The sequence below is a fragment of the Heptranchias perlo genome, chromosome 5 (assembly GCF_035084215.1).
Source record: "Heptranchias perlo isolate sHepPer1 chromosome 5, sHepPer1.hap1, whole genome shotgun sequence".
In the NCBI taxonomy this organism is placed as follows: domain Eukaryota; kingdom Metazoa; phylum Chordata; class Chondrichthyes; order Hexanchiformes; family Hexanchidae; genus Heptranchias; species Heptranchias perlo.
In genome coordinates, this window is record NC_090329.1 from 4,520,543 (window position 1) to 4,543,580 (window position 23,038).

General features: G+C 42.7%; 1 protein-coding gene across 1 annotated transcript in view; it reads right to left on the bottom strand.

Annotated features, from left to right (window-relative positions):
• Positions 1 to 901: 901 nt before the first annotated feature.
• Positions 902 to 23,038, bottom strand: part of gfral (GDNF family receptor alpha like) — a 31,859-nt gene continuing 9,722 nt past the window's right edge. Inside the window, exons 6-8 of the mRNA XM_067983946.1 lie at positions 18,203 to 18,536; positions 9,020 to 9,276; positions 902 to 996 (exon numbers count right to left, since the gene is read on the bottom strand). Coding sequence (XP_067840047.1) covers positions 902 to 996; positions 9,020 to 9,276; positions 18,203 to 18,536 — 686 coding nt within the window. The remainder of the gene's footprint in view (positions 997 to 9,019; positions 9,277 to 18,202; positions 18,537 to 23,038) is intronic.

Genomic DNA, 23,038 nt, shown 5'->3' on the forward strand with positions numbered 1-23,038 from the left:
GAAGTGAGAGACTTGTGAGATGTTTGGAGAATGTGGCTGTCACGGTGGAATCACTGAGAGTGTGTGTGAGATGTGAGTTGTGAGTAAGTGAGGGTGTAATAGTGGTGAGTGTGTGAGTGTGAGGAGAAGGAGGTTTAGTGAAGTGTGGTGCAGTGATTGTGGGACAGAGCAGGGTAATGGGGGAGGGCAGTGTTGTGAGTACTGACAGTATGGTAATTAATGAGGCTGTGAGTGGTGCAGCTGTGATGAGAAAGTATGAGAGAAGCCTTCTTACCTTAAGAATTCTAGTTAGATCATTGATTTTTATCCGGCACTGCAACCATGTTCTTGGGGCAATGCTCCTGGAATTGACACCCTCTGCAATCTCTTCACACTGCCTCTTGAGTAGATGCCTGGAGGGTTTCCTGCTCCCTAGGGGATAAAGGGATGACTCTCCTCCTCTCCACTGCCTGCACCAAGGTCTCCAGTGCAGCATCAGTGCACCTCGGTGCTCGCTCTCTCTCTCCCTCCTTCAGCAATTTGTTCAGCAAGTCGTTCCTTGTTCTGTGCAGCCAGAATGCACCTTCCCTTTAAGAGGTGCCGGCTGCCTTTAAGAGGCATCACGCACTCCCGATATCGGATTCCCCGATGGGCATGCAGCCAATGAATAAAGCTGGTTGCACGCACGGTTGATTATAATTAGCAGGCAGCAAGAATATTACGTGCTGTCTGCATTGACATTAACAGGCGCGGGCACATCACGTTTCTATCCTATTGATTGGCATTTGGACTCCTGGCTGATTTGTAATGCACAGTAATCAGCCACGGATAAAATTTTGCAGCTATAATGGTCAACATAGCTTATTTCAAAAGTGGAATAGTATGTTTCGTATGTGTTAGGCGGCAAAATCTTTTGCTGAATTCACATACCGCTTAGTGTCATCGGCGACCTTGCGACAGTGAGCTCTTCTACCACTTGTCTCTTTTTTTCTTCAACAGCTGGGCTTGAAATCTGAGCTGCAAAGAAATGATAAAGACACAAGTTACAGAGCGAATGATAAAGACACAAGTTACAGAGCGAATGATAAAGACACAAGTTACAGAGCGAATGATAAAGGCACAAGTTACAGAGCGAATGATAAAGACACAAGTTACAGAGCGAATGATAAAGACACAAGTTACAGAGCGAATGATAAAGGCACAAGTTACAGAGCGAATGATAAAGACACAAGTTACAGAGCGAATGATAAAGGCACAAGTTACAGAGCAAATGATAAAGACACAAGTTACAGAGCAAATGATAAAGACACAAGTTACAGAGCGAATGATAAAGACACAAGTTACAGAGCAAACGTTAATAATCAAATAAACATTTACTTTTGTTTTCATTGCAAGAAACTGGTTGTCATAGGCCATGGTACCAATGATTTATTCAGATTAAAATAATAAAACTGTAATTATCCTTGAGTCATCAAGGATGTAATATTACACAAAGGTTTAACTACACAACTACCATGCTGATATGTTGACCATTCCAGGGAGGATGTCACAGTTAATATAAGTGCTCCTCCAACCCTTGACCTGTTAGCAGTTCCACAGAAATGTCTGTCTACCTGGGCTGACTGGTTTTGCAAGTTTTCATCTCATACACTAAGACACTGAAAATAACATATATTACAGTTAAAAAACCATTTCATCAACAGGGATAGCTTTATTACTGTAGTATTAATCATAAGATAAATATGTAAAAATATAGTTTTTACTTGTGTTTGCCCTAATATACTTTTTACCTGTTCTTACCTTTTCCTGTTCTCTTGCTAACCTGATTTTATTTTTTAACTTTAACTTCATGCTTTTACAAACTAATATATTCTTTCCTACCCATTCAAACGTTTAAAAAATGTTAAGATTTAAATCTTTCACTGACCTATTTTCTTCTGCCTCCTCATCATTCATTTTGGGAGCAGAGAGTACTTTTGAAAACTTTCAAAAGAGGCAGCTTTCCAGATCAAAGATATCAAGACTGACATGGTCACATCATCGATGTGAGGAAGTCAATCTCTGACCTTTCTATCCATGTCCAGATAAGAAGGGGTTGGCATTGGATAAGTAAACTCATCATTGAACCCCGCAAAACAAGATCGTGACCAGATGAGTGAACATACCCATGGCATGCTAAGGGTTCAATTGAAATGTTCTTGGGGAAATGCTCCTGGCATTGACATCCTCTGCAATCTCTTCACACTGCCTCTTGAGTAGATGCCTGGAGGGTTTCCTGCTCCCTCAGGATAAAAGGATGACTCTCCTCCTCTCCACTGCCTGCACCAAGGCCTCCAAATAATTTAAGTCGGCTTTTGATTCTTGGTACATGTCATATTCTGAGCCTTATACTCCTGAGCTCATGTGATTGCATCTTTTATTCTCAACCATCTGACTGCACCATCCAATACTTCCCAATAGGAAATACGTTAATAATTTTACCTGTATTTTTGAATCTCAGTTAAGTCAGTCACATCCCAATTTTAAATGCTGCTCCTCTGTATTGCACAACAATGATTGAGTTTTGTAAAATTTTGGAAATTGTTTCTCCTAACCTTAGATTTCCCTTACTGGCAATGTCACGTCAATGTGACGTGTCGCACAGTGCAGAGATCACCGTGCTGGGCCTATAATTTTGTAGAAATGACTAAGTGCAAAGTATCTAATTCTTAACTGATTGTTTCTCAGGGCTTTAAAACTGTAGAACCCTTTACCTTTGCAGAACTCTTTACCCCCCCTCAGTCTTTCTCTTTTATTACAATCATTATCACATTGCTGTTTGTGGGATCTTGCTGTGCGCAAATTGGCTGCCGCGTTTCCTACATTACAACAGTGACTACACTTCAAAACAAAAGTACTTCATTGGCTGTAAAGCACTTTGGGACGTTCCGAGGTCGTGAAAAGCACATCTTTCTTTCTTTAAAAACTCAAATCTAATGTCTTCTAATCACAACATCTTATTTATCTCATCTTCACTCCTTCTCCATGTTTTAACCATGTGGTGTCCTACGTTATGGACCTTGGCTTCTTACCTGGGTTTTGCAATTGAAACAAATGTGTCCAATTCCACTCCAGGTGCAAGTGTTGGCAAAATAGTGATCTTTGCCAGTATCAAAAATGTCAGCAATAATTATAATAATAATAATGTCTAGATAATAATTTTGCTAAATCTTCCCCATGATCATTTCAGTTCTCTTAATATGAACTCAATGTTTCGACATTTGTGTATGTGGGTACTTGTTTTAAAAACTTAAAAGAAATATTACTATAAAGAAATAAATAACTTGCATTTATATAGCATCTTTCGCAACTCAGGATGTCCCAAAGTGCTTTATAATCAATTAAGTACTTTTGAAGTGGTGACTGTTGTAATGTAGGAAATGCAGCAGCCAATTTGTGCACAGCAAGGTCCCACAAACAGCAATGTGATAATGACCAGATCATCTGTTTTAGGTGTTGGTTGAGAGATAAATGCTGGCCATGACACCGGGAGAACTCGGCTGCTCATCTTCAAATCGTGCCATGGGATCTTTTACGTCCACCAGAGAGAACAGACTGGACTTTGGTTTAACATCTCATCTGAATGATTCCCTTAGTACTGCACTGAAGACTGGACTCTGGAGTGGGAATTAAACCCATGACCTTCTGACTCAGAGGCGAGAGTGCTACCACTGAGTGGAGGCTGACATCTATCTATAATATCTTATTGTCCTTGCCTATTTATGTTGAATAATTTGGTTTGTGACAATCCTCCAGGCTTTCCACGGATCTGCCGCCAAAGTTACAGCAATCGATTGGGAGAACCCCTGCAGAAATTCCATATTGTTTTAGAGGAAGTTATAGAAACTATCAAATAGGAAAAATATTAAAGGGTACAGGGATTAGAGCAGACAGTTGCAATGTGAAACTAGCACTGGCCCAATAGACTGACAGGCCTTCTTCTGTGCTGAAATTGCTACGATACTTTATATTTTGGTTTAGGTACAGCAGCTGCAGAAACCTGAAAAGAGCAGCAAGGAAGTTTTGCTCATCTGTTCTGAGATTGCTGAGGCAATAAAAAAAATTGCAGATTTCTTTTCTAAACTGTACTGCAGTATCTGATTAAGATTTGTGGCAGTACAATAGTTTTGTAGCCACGTGATTTTCTAATCTATTAAATTTCAATATTTTTTATATAAAGGTTTTAGAATCATGCCACTAAATGAGCAAACTACAGTGTCAGATCCGTGAAATGAAAATCCTTACAGAAGCTTAATCCTTGATTTCGTGAGTGCTTAATAGTTAAGTGGAATTTTATTAACAGAAAAACTGAATTTCATCCCTACCTAAAAAAAATTCTATGTAATAATGTGTCTTAAAATGATTTGAACAAAATGCCTAAAGTAAAATAATAACAAGTGATATTGATCGAAGATACATCAAAAATAGTTTTTTATAGTTTAGCAGAGAAACCTGATCAGTAAGGTTATTGAGTCTGATTGTGCCAAATTTTATTACTTCAGAACTCTGATATGAAAATACACAGTCATAAAGATTGGGTGACACAGTGAATCATAGAATCATACCGCACAGGAGGAGGCCATTCGACCCATTGTGCCTGTGCCGGCTCTTTTAAAGAACTATCCAATTAAGAACATAAGAACATAAGAAATTGGAGCAGGAGTAGGCCAATCGGCCCCTCGAGCCTGCTCCGCCATTCAATAAGATCATGGCTGATCTGATCCCAACCACAAATCTAAAGAACACAAGAAGTTGGAGCAGGACCCGGCCACATAGCCCCTGGGCCCTCTCCGCCACCCACAGGGCATTGACCGATCCGAACTCAGCTTCATGTCCAATTTCCTGCCCGCTCCCCATAACCCCTAATTCCCTTTACTTCTAGGAAACTGTCTATTTCTGTTTTAAATTTATCTAATGATGTAGCTTCCACAGCTTCCTGGGGCAGCAAATTCCACAGACCTACCACCCTCTGAGTGAAGAAGTTTCTCCTCATCTCAGTTTTGAAAGAGCAGCCCCTTATTCTAAGATTATGCCCCCTAGTTCTAGTTTCACCCATCTTTGGGAACATCCTTACCGCATCCACCCGATCAAGACCCTTCACAATCTTATATGTTTCAATAAGATCGCCTCTCATTCTTCTGAACTCCAATGAGTAGAGTCCCAATCTACTCAACCTCTCCTCATATGTCCGCCCCCTCATCCCCGGGATTAACCGAGTGAACCTTCTTTGTACTGCCTCGAGAGCAAGTATGTCTTTTCTTAAGTATGGAGACCAAAACTGTATGCAGTATTCCAGGTGCGGTCTCACCAATACCTTATATAACTGCAGCAATACCTCCTTGTTTTTATATTCTATCCCCCTAGCAATAAAAGCCAACATTCCGTTGGCTTTCTTGATCACCTGCTGCACCTGCATACCAACTTTTTGATTAGTCCCACTCCCCTGATCTTTCCCCATAGCCCTGCAAATTTTCCCTTTTCAAGTATTTATCCAATTCTCTTTTGAAAGTTATTATTGAACCTGCTTCCACCGCCCTTTCAGGCAGTGCATTCCAGATCATAACAACTCGACTCCAATTTCTCCTCATCTCCCCTCTGGTTCTTTTGCCAATTATCTTAAATCTGTGTCCTCTGGTTACTGACCCTTCCACCAGTGGAAACAGTTTCTCCTTATTTATCAAAACCCTTCATAATTGTAAACATTTCTATTAAATCTCCCCTTAACCTTCTCTGTTCTAAGGAGAACAACCCCAGATTCTCCGGTCTCTCCACATAACTGAAGTCCCTCATCCCTGGTACCATTCTAGTAAATCTCCTCTGCACCCTCTCCGTGGCCTGGACATCCTTCCTAAAATGTGGTGTCCAGAATTGAACACAATACTCCAGCTGAGGCCTGACCAGTGGATTAGAAAACTTTCACCTCTTGGATCTCGGCTAAAATTCAGTTTGGATGGAGTGAGTTTCCTCTCTCTCTGATGACTAATGGTTTAGAGCAAAACAATTTGGGAAAGCTTCAGTTCTTACTGTCTACAATACAAACTATGAACTGCTCGCTGTGCTTTGCTAACTGCTGCTATAGTTTCAATTTTGGTCAGTTGTGATAAGGGTAGTTGGTGTGAGAAATGGAATGGTCAAACTGCTGATATATGAGTTACTCTTCTGAAATCAGTGTTAAGTCACATCTTTGGGCCACTGCAGCTGATCTAACATGGCAACAACTGACCTGGGATTGCTGGATGTACTGACTGCAAAACACAGAATAAAAATGTTTGATTCCTCAGCACTGACAACCATCCTCTTGACAGGCTCACATCTTGATTAGAATCATAGAATCATAGAAAGGTTACAGCACGGAAGGAGGCCATTCAGCCCATCGAGTCTGTGCCGGCTCTATGCAAGAGCAATCTGGCTAGACCCACTCCTCCTGCAATTTTTTTCCTTTCAAGTACTTATCCAGTTCCCTTTTGAAAGCCATGATTGAATCTGCCTCCACCACCCCCTCGGGCAGTGCATTCCAGATCCTAACCACTCGCTGTGTAAAAAAGCTTTTCCTCATGTCACCTTTGGGATGGATGTTTTTGTATGGGAAGAATGTTGTGAACATCCCATTCACCATACAGGACCATACTAGTTGTTTCTGCAGAGTTTGTTATTTACTCAGTTTCCAGAGACATCAAATTAATTTCCTGTTTGAAAATCATTCTATTTATGTATTTTTTGCTATTATTACTATTAATCTCATCCTATTTTGTCAGGGATATTTCAAAGGTTTGGACATGTGTTTGATGTATGAAGCCTCTTCTTGATAACCAACCAGAACATTGTATTATGTTTATCAAAACTAAATTAAAAAGAAAAAAAAAGGTAGTCTTTATGCCAGTTAAAATAGTGGACAGAGAAGGTCACCTGAACACATTAAGCATTCATCTGCTAATTAATCTAGAGTAATTTCTAGCCTTTAAGGAATAAAGACTTCAGCTGTTGTAGGTTTGATTCTTTATAGGCTGGAAATTATTACTTTGGTCTTTATGATTGTAACCTTAAGGTGTCAGCCTTGGTCAGTGGTAGCACTCTCGCCTCTGAATCAGAATGTCATGCGTCCAAGCCCCACTCCAGAGACCTTAGCGCATAATCTAGGCTGACACTCCAGTACAGTACTGTGGGTGTGCTGCACTGTCTCTCAGGTGACACAATTAGGAAGGAAAATGGTATGTTAGCCTTTATTGCAAAGGGTTTGGAGTATAAGAGTAAGGACATCTTGTTGCAATTATACAGGGCTCTGGTGAGACCACACCTAGAATACTGTGTATGGTTTTGGTCTCCTTACCTAAGAAAGGATATACTTGCCATAGAAGGGATGCAATGAAGGTTCACTAGATTGATTCCGGGGATAACAGGTTTGTCCTTTGAGGAGAGATTGAGTAGAATGGGCCAATATTCTCTAGGGCTTAGAAGATTGAGAGGTGATCCCATTGAAACGTATAAAATTCTTAGAGGGCTTGACAAGGTAGATACTGAGAGGCTGTTTCCCCTGGCTGGAGAGGTTCAAGATAAGGGGTCGGCCATTTAGGACTGAGGTGAGGAAAAATTTCTTCACTCAGAGGGTTGTGAATCTTTGGAATTCTCTACCCCAGAGGGCTGAGGATGCTCAGTCGTGGAGTATATTCAAGTCTGAGATCGATGGATATTTGGACACTAAGGGAATCAAGGGATACGGGGATCGGGCATGAAAGTGGAGTTGAGGTAGAAGATCAGCCATGATCTGATTGAGTGACGGAGCAGGCTCGAGGGGCCGTATGGCCTATCCTGCTCCTATTTCTTATGTTCTTATGACATGTTAAACCGAGGTCCTGCCTGTCCTCTCAGGTGAACATAAAAGATCCCATGGCATTGTTTGAAGAAGATTAGGAGAATTCTCCTGGCCATTATTTATCCTTCAACCAACATCACTAGAAACAGTAATAATAAAAAATTGGACATTTATTTCATTGCTGTTTGTGGGACTTTGCCGTGCACAAATTGTCTGTCGCATTTCCCTACATCAAAACGTAATTCGTTGGCTGTGAAGCACTTTGGGATGTCGTGAGGTTCTGAAAGTTGTGATATAAATGTAAGTTCTTTCAAGTTCTTTAAACTGCAGTGATGCAGCCCATTGCAATCTAGGGTAAAGATGATCGAGGCATTAACCTATTTATTTTAAGTGTCAGTATTTACACCCCGCCTCCATTAGCATAGTTCCCACTAGGGTAGATACCAAGTGGATATCAAGATCCCTCTGGGAGAATGAAGTATGGTACTCATTTTGTACCACCTACTAATATAATAAGAAATAATATTCATACGTCAAATAAAAATGACCCAACAATTATCCATTTAGTCAGTCTTTAATGTCAGTAGTGCATATTGGAAATTCGACCATGTGCTGCACATGAATCTCTCACCATTAATTTTAATGGATGGACAATCAAAGGCCGTAGGCCTGCAATTTCCTGATGTGTGCTAATTGCACCCAAATTTCTGATATTTCCTTCCAGCTTGTGAGGCTCCTCACTGGTAATGAGATGTCAGAAAAGTACACTGAAATATGCACTGTGTAATGTGGAATTAAACTATGCACAGTAGGAATATCCCAGATATGATTATTGACTTGTTCTATGTTAGGTAATTTCAGCCAATGCATGAGAGCTGTGCTAAAATCAGCAGTCATGGGTTATGGAGGAGAAATAATCAGCCAGGGTTCCTACTTCAGATTGTTATCCAGTGCCTCCTATGGGAAAGTGCAGATGTATAGATATTGAGGGAGCTTAGCATTGGGAAGGAGCATAATGTCTCCATGGACAAATACCCTGTCAATGCTCACTGTTTAGGTTCAGGCATGAAGGTGAGGTACCAGAGGGGAGATATAGCCTGTGAATCCAAACCCCACCAAGGCCCAGTACTTTCTAGAGGGGAGGAGGGAACAGTGGAGGGGAAATGAAATAAAAAGTATGACATAACTTACTGAAACACGTTTGATAGTTTAGCATGTGCTGGAATAGTTCACAAAGGGGTTGGTCATCTTTTGTAACACCACTGCATGTGCATTCCAGCTGAAGAAGAGTGCCACGGGTACTGATGTACGCTGCCATACACTCCGCATTGGCTGTGCAGGCCCATTTGTCCCAGTTGAGTCCTGAAAAGCAGCCTTTATCATATTCTTGATGGCATATTCTTGTCATATGGCCCCAACACTTTGCTTGAAACAATTCATATCTTGACCTGAAGGCATAAATATTAAATTGGTTTCTTGTAATAACATACTCATAGAAATTAAACTTCTTTTATACTCCTGCTGTGCTTTAGCTTTGGTTGTATTGAACCCGTAGAAGTAATGTACCCTTTTAATCAATGTAACTCTTTGGTCAAGATCAAGCACAAGAAAATTAAACAATTACTATGGCCTGGAAAGGTGTTACCTCAAATGAGGGCAATATTTTTGTGCCAGTAACTCTGTGTGTTGATGGTAAGAATTGAATGTAATATTCAAGAGACAGATTGACCCGAGCACTATATAGCTTCAGCATGATGACCTCAGACTTATCTATTGATTTAGGAACATAGGAATATTAGGAGCAGGAGCAGGCCATTCAGCCCATCGAGCCGGCTTTATCATTCAATTACATCATGGCGGACCCTGCACCTCAACTCCATTTTACCCCCCATTGCTCCATATCCTTTGATCCTGCAATAGTAATAGTTTGCCATTTTTCATATTAGATTCCAAACACTGGATCATATTAAATGGGCATTTGTCTTCTTATCCTGTTGTTGGAACAGAAGTCCTTTAAAGAACGTGTAATTGGGCCCTCTCTTTTCCTTGCTTCATAAATAATCTTAGAATCATAGAATCTTACAGCACAGAAGAAGGCCATTCGCCCCATCGTGCCTGTGCCGGCCCTTCGAAAGAGCCATCAATTTAGCCCCGTTCCCCTGCTCTTCCCCCATCACACTCCAATTTCTCTCCTTCAAGTATTTATCCAATTCCTTTTCGAGAGTTATTATTGAATCTGCTTCCACCGCCCTTTCAGGCAGTGCATTCCAGATCATAACAACTCGCTGCGTAAAAAAAATTCTCCTCATCTCACCTCTGGCTCCTTAAATCTGTGTCCTCTGGTTACTGACCCTTCTGCCACTGGAAACAGTTTCTCCTTATTTACTCTATGAAAATCATTCATAATTTTGAACACCTCTATCAAATCTCCTCTTCACCTTCTCTGCCCGAAGGGGAACAATCCCAACTTCTCCAGTCTCTCCGTGTAACTGAACTCCCTCATCCCTGGTACCATTCTAGTAAATCTACTCTGCACCCTCTCTAGTCTTCACATCCTTCCTAAAGTGTGGTGTCCAGAATTGAACACAATACTCCAGCTGAGGCCGAACCTGTGGTAGATGTCATTAAAAACAAAGTTCTTTCTGCTGAAGGTATCACCGTGATTAATTAAACATTGTGTAGAGAAGCAGTGACTGAAACACTGCAAGATAGAAACAGAATTGATTGGAAGTTAAAAAAATAGTGTGTTATCTTTAGTGCTGAGAAGGCTAGATCAATAATTGTTGAGAAAGCTTGACCATGAGAATAGGTTGTATGAATCCGAGCCCCGTGCAGAGCTCCATATGCTGGGAGTACATATTGGATATTTGTGCTCGGAGGTCAGCATATTTCACGGGATTTTATGTCGATTAATTTTAATGGTTGGAAAATCCTGTAGATGTACTGACCTCCACAGCTGAATTCCTAATATCTAGGCCTGATGCCGAAACACAGCAACAGGAGCACGAATTTGTAAAATCTACCTATAAAGTTAACAAGCTCTTGTCAGTTATAATTAGCAAGCTCTTCAACTTTTCTATCATATCAAGGTAATATGAAAGATTACTCGCCCAATTTTTCATTTTCAACAACGTCACTGCGATGGGCTATTACAACTGAATTTAACAGATTGCAGAAAAAAGCAGATATAGGAACGTAAGAACCATAAGGCCATTGAGCCCCTCGAGCCTGGTCCGCCACCATTCAATCAGATCATGGCCGATCTGTACCTCAACTTCATGTACCTGCCTTTTCTCCACCTTCCTTGATACTCTTGTCACATAAAAATCTATCGATCTCAGTCTTGAAAATTTCAATTGACCCAGCATCTTCACCTTTTGGGGGAGAGCGATCCACAATTCCATTACCCATTTTGTGCAAAAGTGCTCCCTGATTTCACTCCTAAATGGCCTATTTCTAAATTTAAGATTATGCCCTTTGTTCTGGATTCCCCCAACAGAGGAACTAGTTTCAGTGCCTGAAAAATGGGCGTTAACGGCCTCCTAAGCCTCCAATGGACAATGCCAGACAGGAAGTGCACTGTCCGCCATGTTGGTATAGGCAACTCCATTAGCATTAGGAGCGGCCCATTGGAATTATACAAACAGCAGAATAAACTGTTTAAATTAGGGTCTTGTGCTTTTTGTAGGACCCTTTTCTGATTTTGGTCTGCCCCAGTGCCTGACTTGTCACGTGCTGAACTCATTCAGCAACACGTGGCGTTAATCGGCAGATAGGACCCCTCACCAGCGCTATTTAAAGGCATCATGCAGAATTCATAAGTTAGTTGCTGGTTAGTCACTTCAGGCTGCTGGTTAACTTCTGGCTGTTTCTTGGAGTGATTTACCATTCTGGAATGGTTCACTTTGTCTAAAAAGAGCTAGATTTTGCTGATGTTGCACTGTTGTTGCCTGCCTTGTGGAAGGAGGACTCGTCCTGTTGCCTTTTAGTGTGTGCCACCTTCTCCAGCTAGAAAGAGGGAAGTGTGTCAGTGAGAATCTTGTGAAATGTTTGGAGAATGTGGGTGCTTTGGTGGAGTAGCTGACAGTGATTACATAGAATTACATAGAATGTACAGCACAGAAACTGACCATTCGGCCCAACAGGTCCATGCTGGTGTTTATGCTTCACATGAATCTCCTCCCTCCCTACTTCATCTAACCCTATCGACATATCCTTCTATTTCTTTCTCCCTCATATGTTTATCTAGCTTCCCCTTAAATGCATCTATGCTATTCGCCTCAACGACAGTGAAACCTGTAAATTAGGGACACCTCAGGGACTTGCATCAGGTGTCCTTTATTTGCAGGTGTCCCTATTTTCAAAACGGTCCTTCTTTGTACAGTAAATTATTTGGGACCATCAATGAGTGTCCCTTTTTTGGAGGTGTCCCTTTGTACATGATTCACTTGTGGGAGCGAGTTCCACATTCTGACCACTCTCTGGGTAAAGAGGTTTTTCCGGAATTCCCTTTTGGATTTATTAGTGACGATCTTATATTTATGAACCCTAGTTCTGGTCTCCCCCACAAGTGGAAACATCTTCTCTACGTCTACTCTATCAAACCCTTTCATAATCTTAAAGATCTTTATCAGATCATTCCTCAGTCTTCTCTTTTCTAGAGAAAAGAATCCCAGTCTGTTCAATCATGCCTGATAGGTATAACTTCTCAGTTCTGGTATCATCCGAGGAAATCATTTTTGCACCTTCTCCAGTGCCTCTTTATCCTTTTTATAATATGGAGACCAGGGGCTCAATTTTGCAATGATGGCGGGTTGGCAGTGGGGGTGGGCGGTGGTGGTGAAGGTGCGCGTAGCAAACCCGCATAAAAAAAACTTACCGTTTCCGACACGATCGCACAGAAACATAGAAACATAGAAAATAGGAGCAAGAGGAGGCCATTCGGCCCATCGGGCCTGCTCCGCCATTCAAAATGATCATGGCTGATCGTCTAACTCAGTACCCTGTTCCCGCTTTTTCCCCATATCCCTTGATCCCTTTAACATTAAGAAATATATCTATCTCCTTCTTGAATACATCTAATAAATCGGCCTCCACTGCCTTCTGCGGTAGAGAATTCCACAGGTTCACCACCCTCTGAGTGAAGAAATTTCTCCTCATCTCGGTTCTAAATGGCATACCCCATATCCTGAGACTGTGACCCCTGGTTCTCCATGGCAAGGACATCCTTCGTCAGATAAGGAGACCAAAACTGCACACTATACTCCAGATGTGGTCTCACCAAGGCCCTGTACAACTGCAGTAAGACATCCCTGCTCCTGTACTCAAATCCTCTTACAATGAATGCCAATATACCATTCACCTTCCTAACTGCTTGCTGCACCTGAATGCTCTCGTTGCACCTCCCCTTTTCCCAATCTATCACCATTCAGATAATAATCTGCCTTTCTGCTTTTACAACCAAAGTGGATAACCTCACATTTATCCACGTTATACTGCATCTGCCATGTTCTTGCCCACTCACCCAACTTGTCTAAATCACATTGGAGCCTCTTTGCGTCCTCCTCACAGCTCACATTCCACCCCAGCTTTGTGCCATCTGCAAACTTGGAAATGTTACATTTAGTTCCCTCATCCAAATCATTGATATATATTGTGAATAGCTGGGGCCCAAGCACTGAACCCTGCGGTACCCCACTAGTCACTGCCTGCCACCCGGAAAAAGACCCATTTATTCCTACTCTCTGTTTCCTGTCTGTCAACCAATTCTCAATCCATGCCAGTATATTCCCCCCAATCCCATGTGCTTTAATTTTGCACACTAACCTCTTGTGTGGGACCTTTTCAAAAGCCTTCTGAAAATCCAAGTACACCACATCCACTGGTTCTCCCCTATCTATTCTACTAATTACCTCCTCAAAAAACTCCTGTAGATTTGTTAAGCATGATTTCCCTTTCATAAACCCATGCTGACTTTGTCCAATCCCGTTAATGCCCTCCAAGTGTTCTGTTATCACATCTTTTATAATAGACTCTAGCATTTTCCCCACTACTGATGTTGGGCTAACTGGTCTGTAATTCTCTGTTTTTTCTCTCCCTCCTTTTTTAAATAGTGGGGTTACATTTGCCACCCTCCAATCTGTAGGAACTGTTCCAGAGTCTATAGAATTTTGGAAGATGATCACCAATGCATCCATTATTTCCAGGGCCACTTCCTTTAGTACTCTGGGATGTAGATTATCAGGCCCTGGGGATTGGTCAGCCTTTAGCCCCATTAATTTCCCTAGCATTTTTTTACTAATACTGATTTCCTTCAGTTCCTCCCTCTCACCAGACCCTTGGTTCCCTAACATTTCCGGGAAGTTATTTGTGTCCTCCTTTGTGAAGACAGAACCAAAGTATGTGTTTAATTGTTCTGCCATTTCTTTGTTCCCCATTATAATTTCCCCCATTTCTGACTAAAGGACCTACATTTGTCTTCAATAATCTTTTTCTCTTGACATATTTATAGAAGCTTTTACAGTCAGTTTTTATGTTCTCTACTAGTTTACTCTCATACTCTATTTTTCTCCTCTTAATCAATTTCTTGGTCCTCCTTTGCTGAATTCTGAACTGCTCCCATTCCTCAGGCTTGCCACTTTTTCTGGCAATTTTATATGCCTCCTCTTTTGATCTAGTACTATCCCTAATTTCTTTTGTAAGCCACGGTTGAGCCACCTTTCCTGTTTTATTTTTGTGCCAGATAGGAATGAATAATTGTTGTAATTCCTGCACACGTTCTTTAAATATTAGCCATTGCCTATCCACCGTCATCCCTTTTAGTAAAGTTCCCCAATCTATCATAGTCAACTCACACCTCATACTTTCATAATTTCCTTTATTTAGATTCAGGACCCTAGTTTCGGATTCGACTGCTTCACTCTCCATCTTAATGAGGAATTCTATCATGTTATGGTCGCTCTTCCCTAAGGGACCCTGCACAACAGGATTGTTAATTAATCCTTTCTCATTGCACAATACCCAGTCTAGGATCGCCTGTTCTCTAGTTGGTTCCTCAACGTATTGGTCTAGAAAACCATCACGTACACACTCCAGGAATTCCTCCCCCACAGTATTATTGCTCATTTGGTTTGACCAATCTATATTTAAATTAAAGTCACCCATGATTATAGTTGTACCCTTCTTACATGTGTCTCTAATTTCCTGTTTAATGCCCTCCCCCACATCTCCACTACTGTTTGGGGGCCTATAGACAACCCCCACCAATGTTTTCTGCCCCTTGGTGTTTCTTAGCTCCACCCATACAGATTCCACATTGTGATTTTCCGAGCCAATATCCTTCCTCACTATTGCATTGATTTCCTCCTTTACTAACAATGCTACCCCACCTCCTTTCCCTTTTTGCCTGTCCTTCCTAAATATTGAATACCCCTGGATGTTCAGTTCCCATCCTTGGTCACCCTGCAGCCATGTCTCCGTAATCGCAACTATATCATAACCGTTAATATCTATCCGCGCTGTTAATTCATCTAGCTTATTGCGAATGCTCCGCGCATTAAGACGCAATGCATTTTGACTTGTCTTTTTAAGATTGTTAGTCATCTGAGTTTTATTTTGCACTATGGCCCTATTTGTTTTTTGCCCTTGTTTTCTCTGCTTTCCACTATTGCTTCTTCCCTTTCTGTCTTTTGTTTCTATCCTTGTTTCCCCCTCCTCTGTCTCCATCCCCCTGCCATTCTAGTTTAAACCTTCCCCAAAAGCACTCGCAAGTACCCCGCGAGGACATCGGTCCTGGTCCTGCTCAGGTGTAACCCGTCCCGCTTGTACAGTTCCCACCTTCCCCATAACGGTCCCAATGTCCCAGGAATCTAAACTCCTCCCTCCTGCACCATCCCTGCAGCCATGCATTCATCCTGTCTATTCTCCTGTTCCTATACTCACTAGCACGTGGCACCGGTAGTAATCCTGAGATCACTACCTTTGAGGCATGTTGATTGGTGATGATTAACATCCTCTCTGGGTTTCGCACCTGGCAGCAACCCTAATTGACAGGCTGGCTGCTGTCAGGAGCTGCAACGTGGGGTGGGGCGGGCAGAGAAAGAGAGCAAATCAACATCCGGTGATGGAATGGAAGACTGGAGCGGGGGGAAATCGGGAGAGAAGGGAAGATCGAGGGGGAGAGGGGAAGATCGCGGGGAGAAGGGAAGATCAGTGGGGAGAGGGGAAGATGGGGGCAAGAGGGGAAGATGGGGGGGAGAGGGGAAGATCAGGAGACGATCGGGGAAGATCGCGGGAGAGGGAAAGATCGGGGGGAGAGGGGAAGATCGGGGGTGAAGAGGGGGACATCGGGGGGTTGAAGAGGGGGACATTGGGAGGGTGTGAAGAGGGGGACATCGGAGCGGGAGATGTCGGACTTCGGAGCAGGGTGCAAAGGTAGGCTCATTTCGTGTTTTCACTTCCTTCCATTTTTAAAAATTTAATTTATTTAGTTTCTTGTTCCCTGATTCGGCCCTGATTTCACCAGTCATGAATCAGAAGCAGTGGGCAAGCCACCCAGGTTATTTAAAAATCTTTCTAATCATTTACTCTGTCACGGGTAAAGTGCCTTGAGTTCCTCAATGAGGTACATTTGACTCTTTAACTGTCATCCCACTGGCTTTAATTGCCGGTGGGATTTCCATTTTCGGGTCACGCACGCGCACACAGGTGGGTCCCTGGGAAACTCGGAAGTCGGTGGGTTGGAGCCGACTTCCGAACCCAAAGGGGATTTCCGTGATTTTCGAAGCCCCCCTGCCCCCAACGCAGCTGCAATTGTCCCCTAAAATCACCCCCCAGAACAGTTCACAGTGTTCGTAGTGTGGTCTAACCAAGGTTCCATACAAGTTTAACATAACTTCTCTGCTTTTCAATTCTATCCCCCTAGAAATGAACTCCAGTGCTTGGTTTGCCTTTTTATGGCCTTATTAACCTGCTTGATCAAGAAGTTTGCAGATGATACAAAAATTGGCCGTGTGGTTGATAGTGAGGAGGAAAGCTGTAGACTGCAGGAAGATATCAATGGACAGGTCAGGTGGGCAGAAAAGTGGCAAATGGAATTCAATCCAGAGAAGTGTGAGGTAATGCATTTGGGGAGGGCAAACAAGGCAAGAGAATACACAATAAATGGGAGGATACTGAGAGGTGTAGAGGAAGTGAGGGACCTTGGAGTACATGTCCACAGATCCCTGAAGGTAGCAGGACAGGTAGATAAGGTGGTTAAAAAGGCATATGGGATACTTTCCTTTATTAGCTGAGGCATAGAATATAAGAGCAGGGAGGTTATGCTAGAACTGTATAAAACATTGGTTAGGCCACAGCTTGAGTACTGCATACAGTTCTGGCCACCACATTACAGGAAAGATGTGATTGCACTAGAGAGGGTACAGAGGAGATTTACGAGGATGTTGCCAGGGCTGGAGAATTTTAGCTGTGAGAAAAGATTGGATAGACTGGGGTTGTTTTCTTTGGAACAAAGGAGGCCGAGGGGAGATTTAATTGAGGTATATAAAATTATGACGGGACCAGATAGAGTGGATAGGGAGGACCTATTTCCCTTAACAGAGGGGTCAGTGACCAGGGGGCATAGATTTAAAGTAATTGGTAGAAGGATTAGAGGGGAACTGAGGAGAATTTTTTTCATCCAGAAGACGGCAGGAGTCTGGGACTCACTGCCTGAAAGGGTGGTAGAGGCAGAAGCTCAATTAAAAAGTACTTGGATGTGCACTTGAGGTTTCGTAACCTACAGGGCTACGGACCAAGTGCTGGAAAGTGGGATTAAACTGGATAGCTCTTTCTCGGCCGGCTTGGACACGATGGCGTCCATTTGTGTCGTAACTTTCTGTGATTCTACATAGCACCAGGGAGGTGGAAAGGGAAAAATAGCCTTGCAATTAACCTGGAAATCTGGATCACTGGAATTAACCTGTCTGTACTATGCCTAACAACAGTTTCACTTTGCCAGGTTTCAGCCAGAACCTCAGTAGATCATACCCTACTGCATGAGTGTGACATTTGTCCATTTTCCACATCAGCCATCCTATGGCTTCTTTGGACAAGGTAACCAATTAGTGTCAAATCACAGGAACAGGAATAGGCCATTCAGCTCCCTCTGACCTGCTCTGCCATTCAATTAGGTCATGGCTGATCTGTACCTCAATTCCATTTATCTGCCTCATCTCCATATCCTTTGATACCCTTACCTAACAAAAATCTATCGATCTCAGTCAGAGGTAGTTTGTGCTTTGGGTCCATGCCAATCAGAGTTGAGTTTCGACAGCCCGACATTACTCAGGTAGGATTGGTACAGATATTTGACATTTTTAAGTCTGTACTAACCTGCATATTTCTTCGCTGAGGCACTTGTCTCTCAGGTGTAGACACGTGGGCTTTGTGTCCATGCGATTGGCACAGGAATTGTTGTGAAGAGTTTCCTTTGCTTGTCGACAAAGGTCATCGGATGGATGGCATCCACAGAACACTAACATCTGAGCAAGGTCTGAGGAGATTTTCGTGTAAAAGGATCGAATTGCACTGTGACAATTGTTGAGGTTGCAATGTTTACGAACGTTAGGACAAGCCTTCTTCTGTGGAGTTAAGTGCCTGTTGCATACGTTTTGATCCTTAATGCATTGCTCGGTTACTTTCAAGCAAGACACGGAATGCTTCTGCTCTAAATGCAAACAGAATGCTGTCAGAAAGCTGGCACAGAATGAAAAAGGCTGTCCATTGTTTAAGACAATGAAGCTGCACCTGCAGCCTGGCGTATCACAAAACATTCTATGTCGTTGGAACATAGGAAACAGGAGTAGGCCATTCAGCCCCTCGAGCCTGTTCCGCCATTCAATTAGATCATGGCTGATCTGTGTCTTAACTCCATCTACCCGCCATGGTTCCGCAACCCTTAATATCCTTGCCCAACAAAAATCTATTTTTGCTTCAGAGCACAAAAATGGTGTGCCTTATAGTAGGAGGGCATGAGCCAGTGACCGTGATTCCTCCCATTTTGCATTACTAATCTCAGCTTTGCCATTGGGGGTGATGTTGAAGTACTATACTGCAGAAACTGGAGGGAATTTAATAATATTAGTCTATGTTAGCTGCTTCGAAAGCCATTAAAGCTATTGTGCAGCAAAACACAGACTTTTTTTTATAGTGGGTTTAGAATTAAGACTTACTGAATATCACATCGATACATGCTTTCTTCTCTGCAGCTGATATTGAGATCCTTTCATGCACTTTCCATTTAACTCTGTTTCCCCTGTTCTGCACTGCTACCTTATGCTAAACATGCAATCAGTGTAGCACGGACTTCAGTTGCATTGTCAATAAAGCACATTTCTCAATTTTAGCTACAAAGATAATCAAACCAAGTTGGTGACCTTACCATTATTATTTTGGTAAGTTTCTTCCATTCCAAACATTAAAAAAGAAATAACATGCTGCAGCTTTTAAGCACCTGGACAGCTTTCAAAAAGCAAATGACATATTTGCATTTTGATTTTGGCTTTCCTCAGTTATGGGCTATATACAGACATCATGTAAAGTACACTATTGCTTTCTATTTCTTTGACTAAGCTTTCAGGCATAAAACAGATGCCTAACTGTCCAATATGGTGGGTGGCGTGCACGCAAACATTCTGAGCCTGAAGTGCGTTGCCTGCCATATTGGTATAGGCATCCAGAGCCTGTGCCTGAAACAGGTGTTAGGCCTTTTGCATTTGCAAATAGGGGGCCTAAGGCCTGCTTCAGACCCCATTTACAAAATTCATTAGCGACTGACCACAACGTGCTCCATGTACACTGTGGTCAGTATTCTCAGGCACTTGGCAGGCAAACCAACAGTCCTTAAAGGAACCACAGGTGGCTGACTCCCGAAAGGTAAGTTTTTAGTTTTTTACATATCTTTTAATGGAGCAGCGAGAAGCAGGAAAGCTCATCGTGGCTCCACATTAAATTCACGGGCTGCTGCCGGCCGCCACTCACCCTCCGCTCAATTTCCTCTCGGCCTTGGTCAGTGAGCTGCGTTCTTCCCGGTACTGGCAAGCTGCCTCTGGGGCTGCAACTGGTGCCTGCAGCTCACAGGTAGTAAACCAATGAGGCTGTTGGACCAATTTTGCAACGTCCTGCCGCCAGCCTCGTTAGGCATATGCAGCATGCACTGTATTGGGAGCACGCCCCAATTGGGTGCAATCCAATTTCTAGGCCTTCAATTAAATCACCCTTCAACCTTCTAAACTCAAGGGATAGAACTTACAAGCCAAGTTAATGCAATCTGTACTCATAATTTAACGATTTAAGCCCTGGCATCTTTCTGGTGAATCTGTGCTGTACCCCGTCCAAGGCCAATATACCCTTCCTGAGATGCTGTGTCCAGAACTGAACACAATACTCCATATGGGATCTGACCAAGGCTCTGTACAACTGAAGCATAACTTCCTCCCCTTTTATTCCAACCCCCTTGAGATAAAGGCTAGCATTCTATTAGTCTTTTTGATTACTTTTTGTACATGTGCACTAGCTTTTAGTGATTTGTGTATCTGGACACAAATCACTGTGCTCCTCCACAGCTCCCAGATTCTCGCCATTAGGAAAATATTCTGATTTGTCTTTCTTGATCTGCCCACAATGAACTCCATCTGCCACAGTTTTGCCCAATCACTTAATCTGTCTGTGTCCCTTTGTAACTTCTTGCTCCCATCTACACAATTTACTGTTCCTTCTAACTTAGTGTTATCTGCAAACTTGGATATACAAATCTCTATTCCTTCATCAAAGTCATTAATAATTATGGTGAAAATCTGAGCCCCCAGTACAGCTCCCTGTAAACACCATTTGCAACATCCTGCCAATCAGAGAGTACATTCCCTTTATCCCTACTCTCTGTCTCCCAACCAATTACTAACCCATGTCCCAAGAATATCTCCAATTCCATGCGTTCTCATTTTTGCTAATAATTTCTTGTGCGGAACTTTATCAAGTGCCTTCTGGAAGTTCACCTCGACAACATCCATAGATGCTCGCCTGTTCGCCATGTTAGTGACCTCTTCAAAAAATTCAACTAGATATGTCAGACATAACCTCCATTTCACAAATCCATGCTGACTCTCTTTGATCAGCTCATAATTGTTCAAATGCTGATGATAGATTCCAGTAAATGCCCCACAAATTATGTTAAACTGACAAAGAGGTACTGCAGCACAATTATTATGTTACTGGACTAGTAATCCAGAGGCCGAGACTAATTATCCAGAAAACATGAATTCAAATCCCACAATGCCATATTGAGAATTTGAATTCAGCTGTTTTTATAAATCTGGAAATTAAAAGCTGGTAAAGTAAAAGTGGCCATGAAGCTGGAGGATTGTCATTAAAAACCCAACTGGTTCACTAATGTCCTTTAGGGAACGAAACATGCTGCTATTACTCGGTCTGGTTTATATGTGACTCCAGTCGTACACCAACGTGGATAAATTTTAACTGCTCTCTGAAGTGGTCTAGCAAGCCAGTGAGTTATATTAAATAATGATACAGTGGGTCAGAAGAAGGCCCTTCACCACCTTCTCAAAGCCACTATGGATGGGCAATAAATGCCGGACTCAGCAGCAACGCCCACATCATGAGAATGAATTAAAAATACAGTTCTGTAGTTCCTTGGTTTCTCTCTCTCTACTGTCTTAAACAATGGAGTGACATTTGCAATTTTACAATCTGAAGGCACAATTTCCAAATCTTGAGAGCTTTAGAAAATTACAACTAATGCATTTACTATTTCCCCATATGTTTCTTTTCATATTCTATGATTAGAAACTATCAGGTCCTGGAGATTTGTCTGTCTTAAATCCCATTATTTTCTCCATTATCATTGTTTTACTTACATTAAATCCACTGAGTTCTAGGTTTATGACTCTTGCTTCTCCCTCTCAAACCTAATATCAAATTCAATCGCATTGTGGTCACTATTCGCAAGATGTTCCCTTACTCTGCTACCCGTATCGTAACTCGCACCAAGTCCCATTCAGCCATCACCCCTGTGCTGACCTATATTGACTCCCGGTCTGGCAACACCTAAGATTTCTTGTGGGTCACGATGAGCAGGAGTGCTCCCCCGAACCCTGCACGGAGTCCTTGGGCTTCCCCAGCCGTGGCCTTGCCTCTCCTTGCTAGTGTTGGCATCGGCTGCCAAAGCCCTTGGCCAGCGCTAACTTCATGCCAGGTACCGTTCCCTTCAGTCCCTGACGTCCCCGGGCTCCCGACCTGAATTTTCCTCTTGCCCGCTTGCCCAGACGTCACTAAGGGTTTCAGAAGGGGGAATGTCCTGCTTTAAGATCCCTTACATTTGTCAACCCCAGTCCATCACCGGCATCTCCACATTATTCAAATGAGGCCTGGGAGTGAAAATGGCCCAGGCCTCTCGCTGAACTCACCCAGAGGGTTTCCCTCCCCCCCCCCTCACCCTAGTTAAAATTCTCAGCCTTGTTTGCAAATCTCTACATGGCCTCGCCCCCTCCCTATCTCTGTAACCCCTCCAGCCCTACAACCCTCCGAGATCTCTGCGCTCCTCCAATTCTGGCCTCTTGTGCATCCCCTAATTTCATCGCTCTACCATTGGCGGCCGTGCCTTCAGCTGCCTAGGCCCCAATCTCTGGAATTCCCTCCCTAATCCTCTCCACCTCTCTACCTCTCTTTCCTCCTTTAAGATGCTCCTTAAAACCTACCTCTTTGACCAAGCTTTTATTCATCTGTCCTAATATCTCCTTATGTGGCTTGGTTTGATAACGCTCCTGTGAAGCACCTTGAGACCATTTTCTACATTAAAGGCGCTATATAAATGCAAGTTGTTGTTGTTGTTACTAACCAAGGTCCAGTAACCTTATACATTGTAGGCTGTACATTGCAGGGAGTATTTTAATGAGGATGGGTTGCCTTACTTCGACCTTGCATTCTGTGCTTGGTAATTATGATTGGCAGCCACCAAACAGCATAAAATGCTTCATATTTTATTGTCTTATTGAACAAGTCAGTTTGTGTGGCATTGATTAGGAAACAGAAGATACCTTGTCACACAGACACTCTGGGCTAGAGTTTACCCTCTCCCAGCCAGGCGTGAACGATGCGGGCAGGGGGTTAAGATGGGGGGGTGGTGGAGAAGGATGCAGCATTCCCGATGTATTC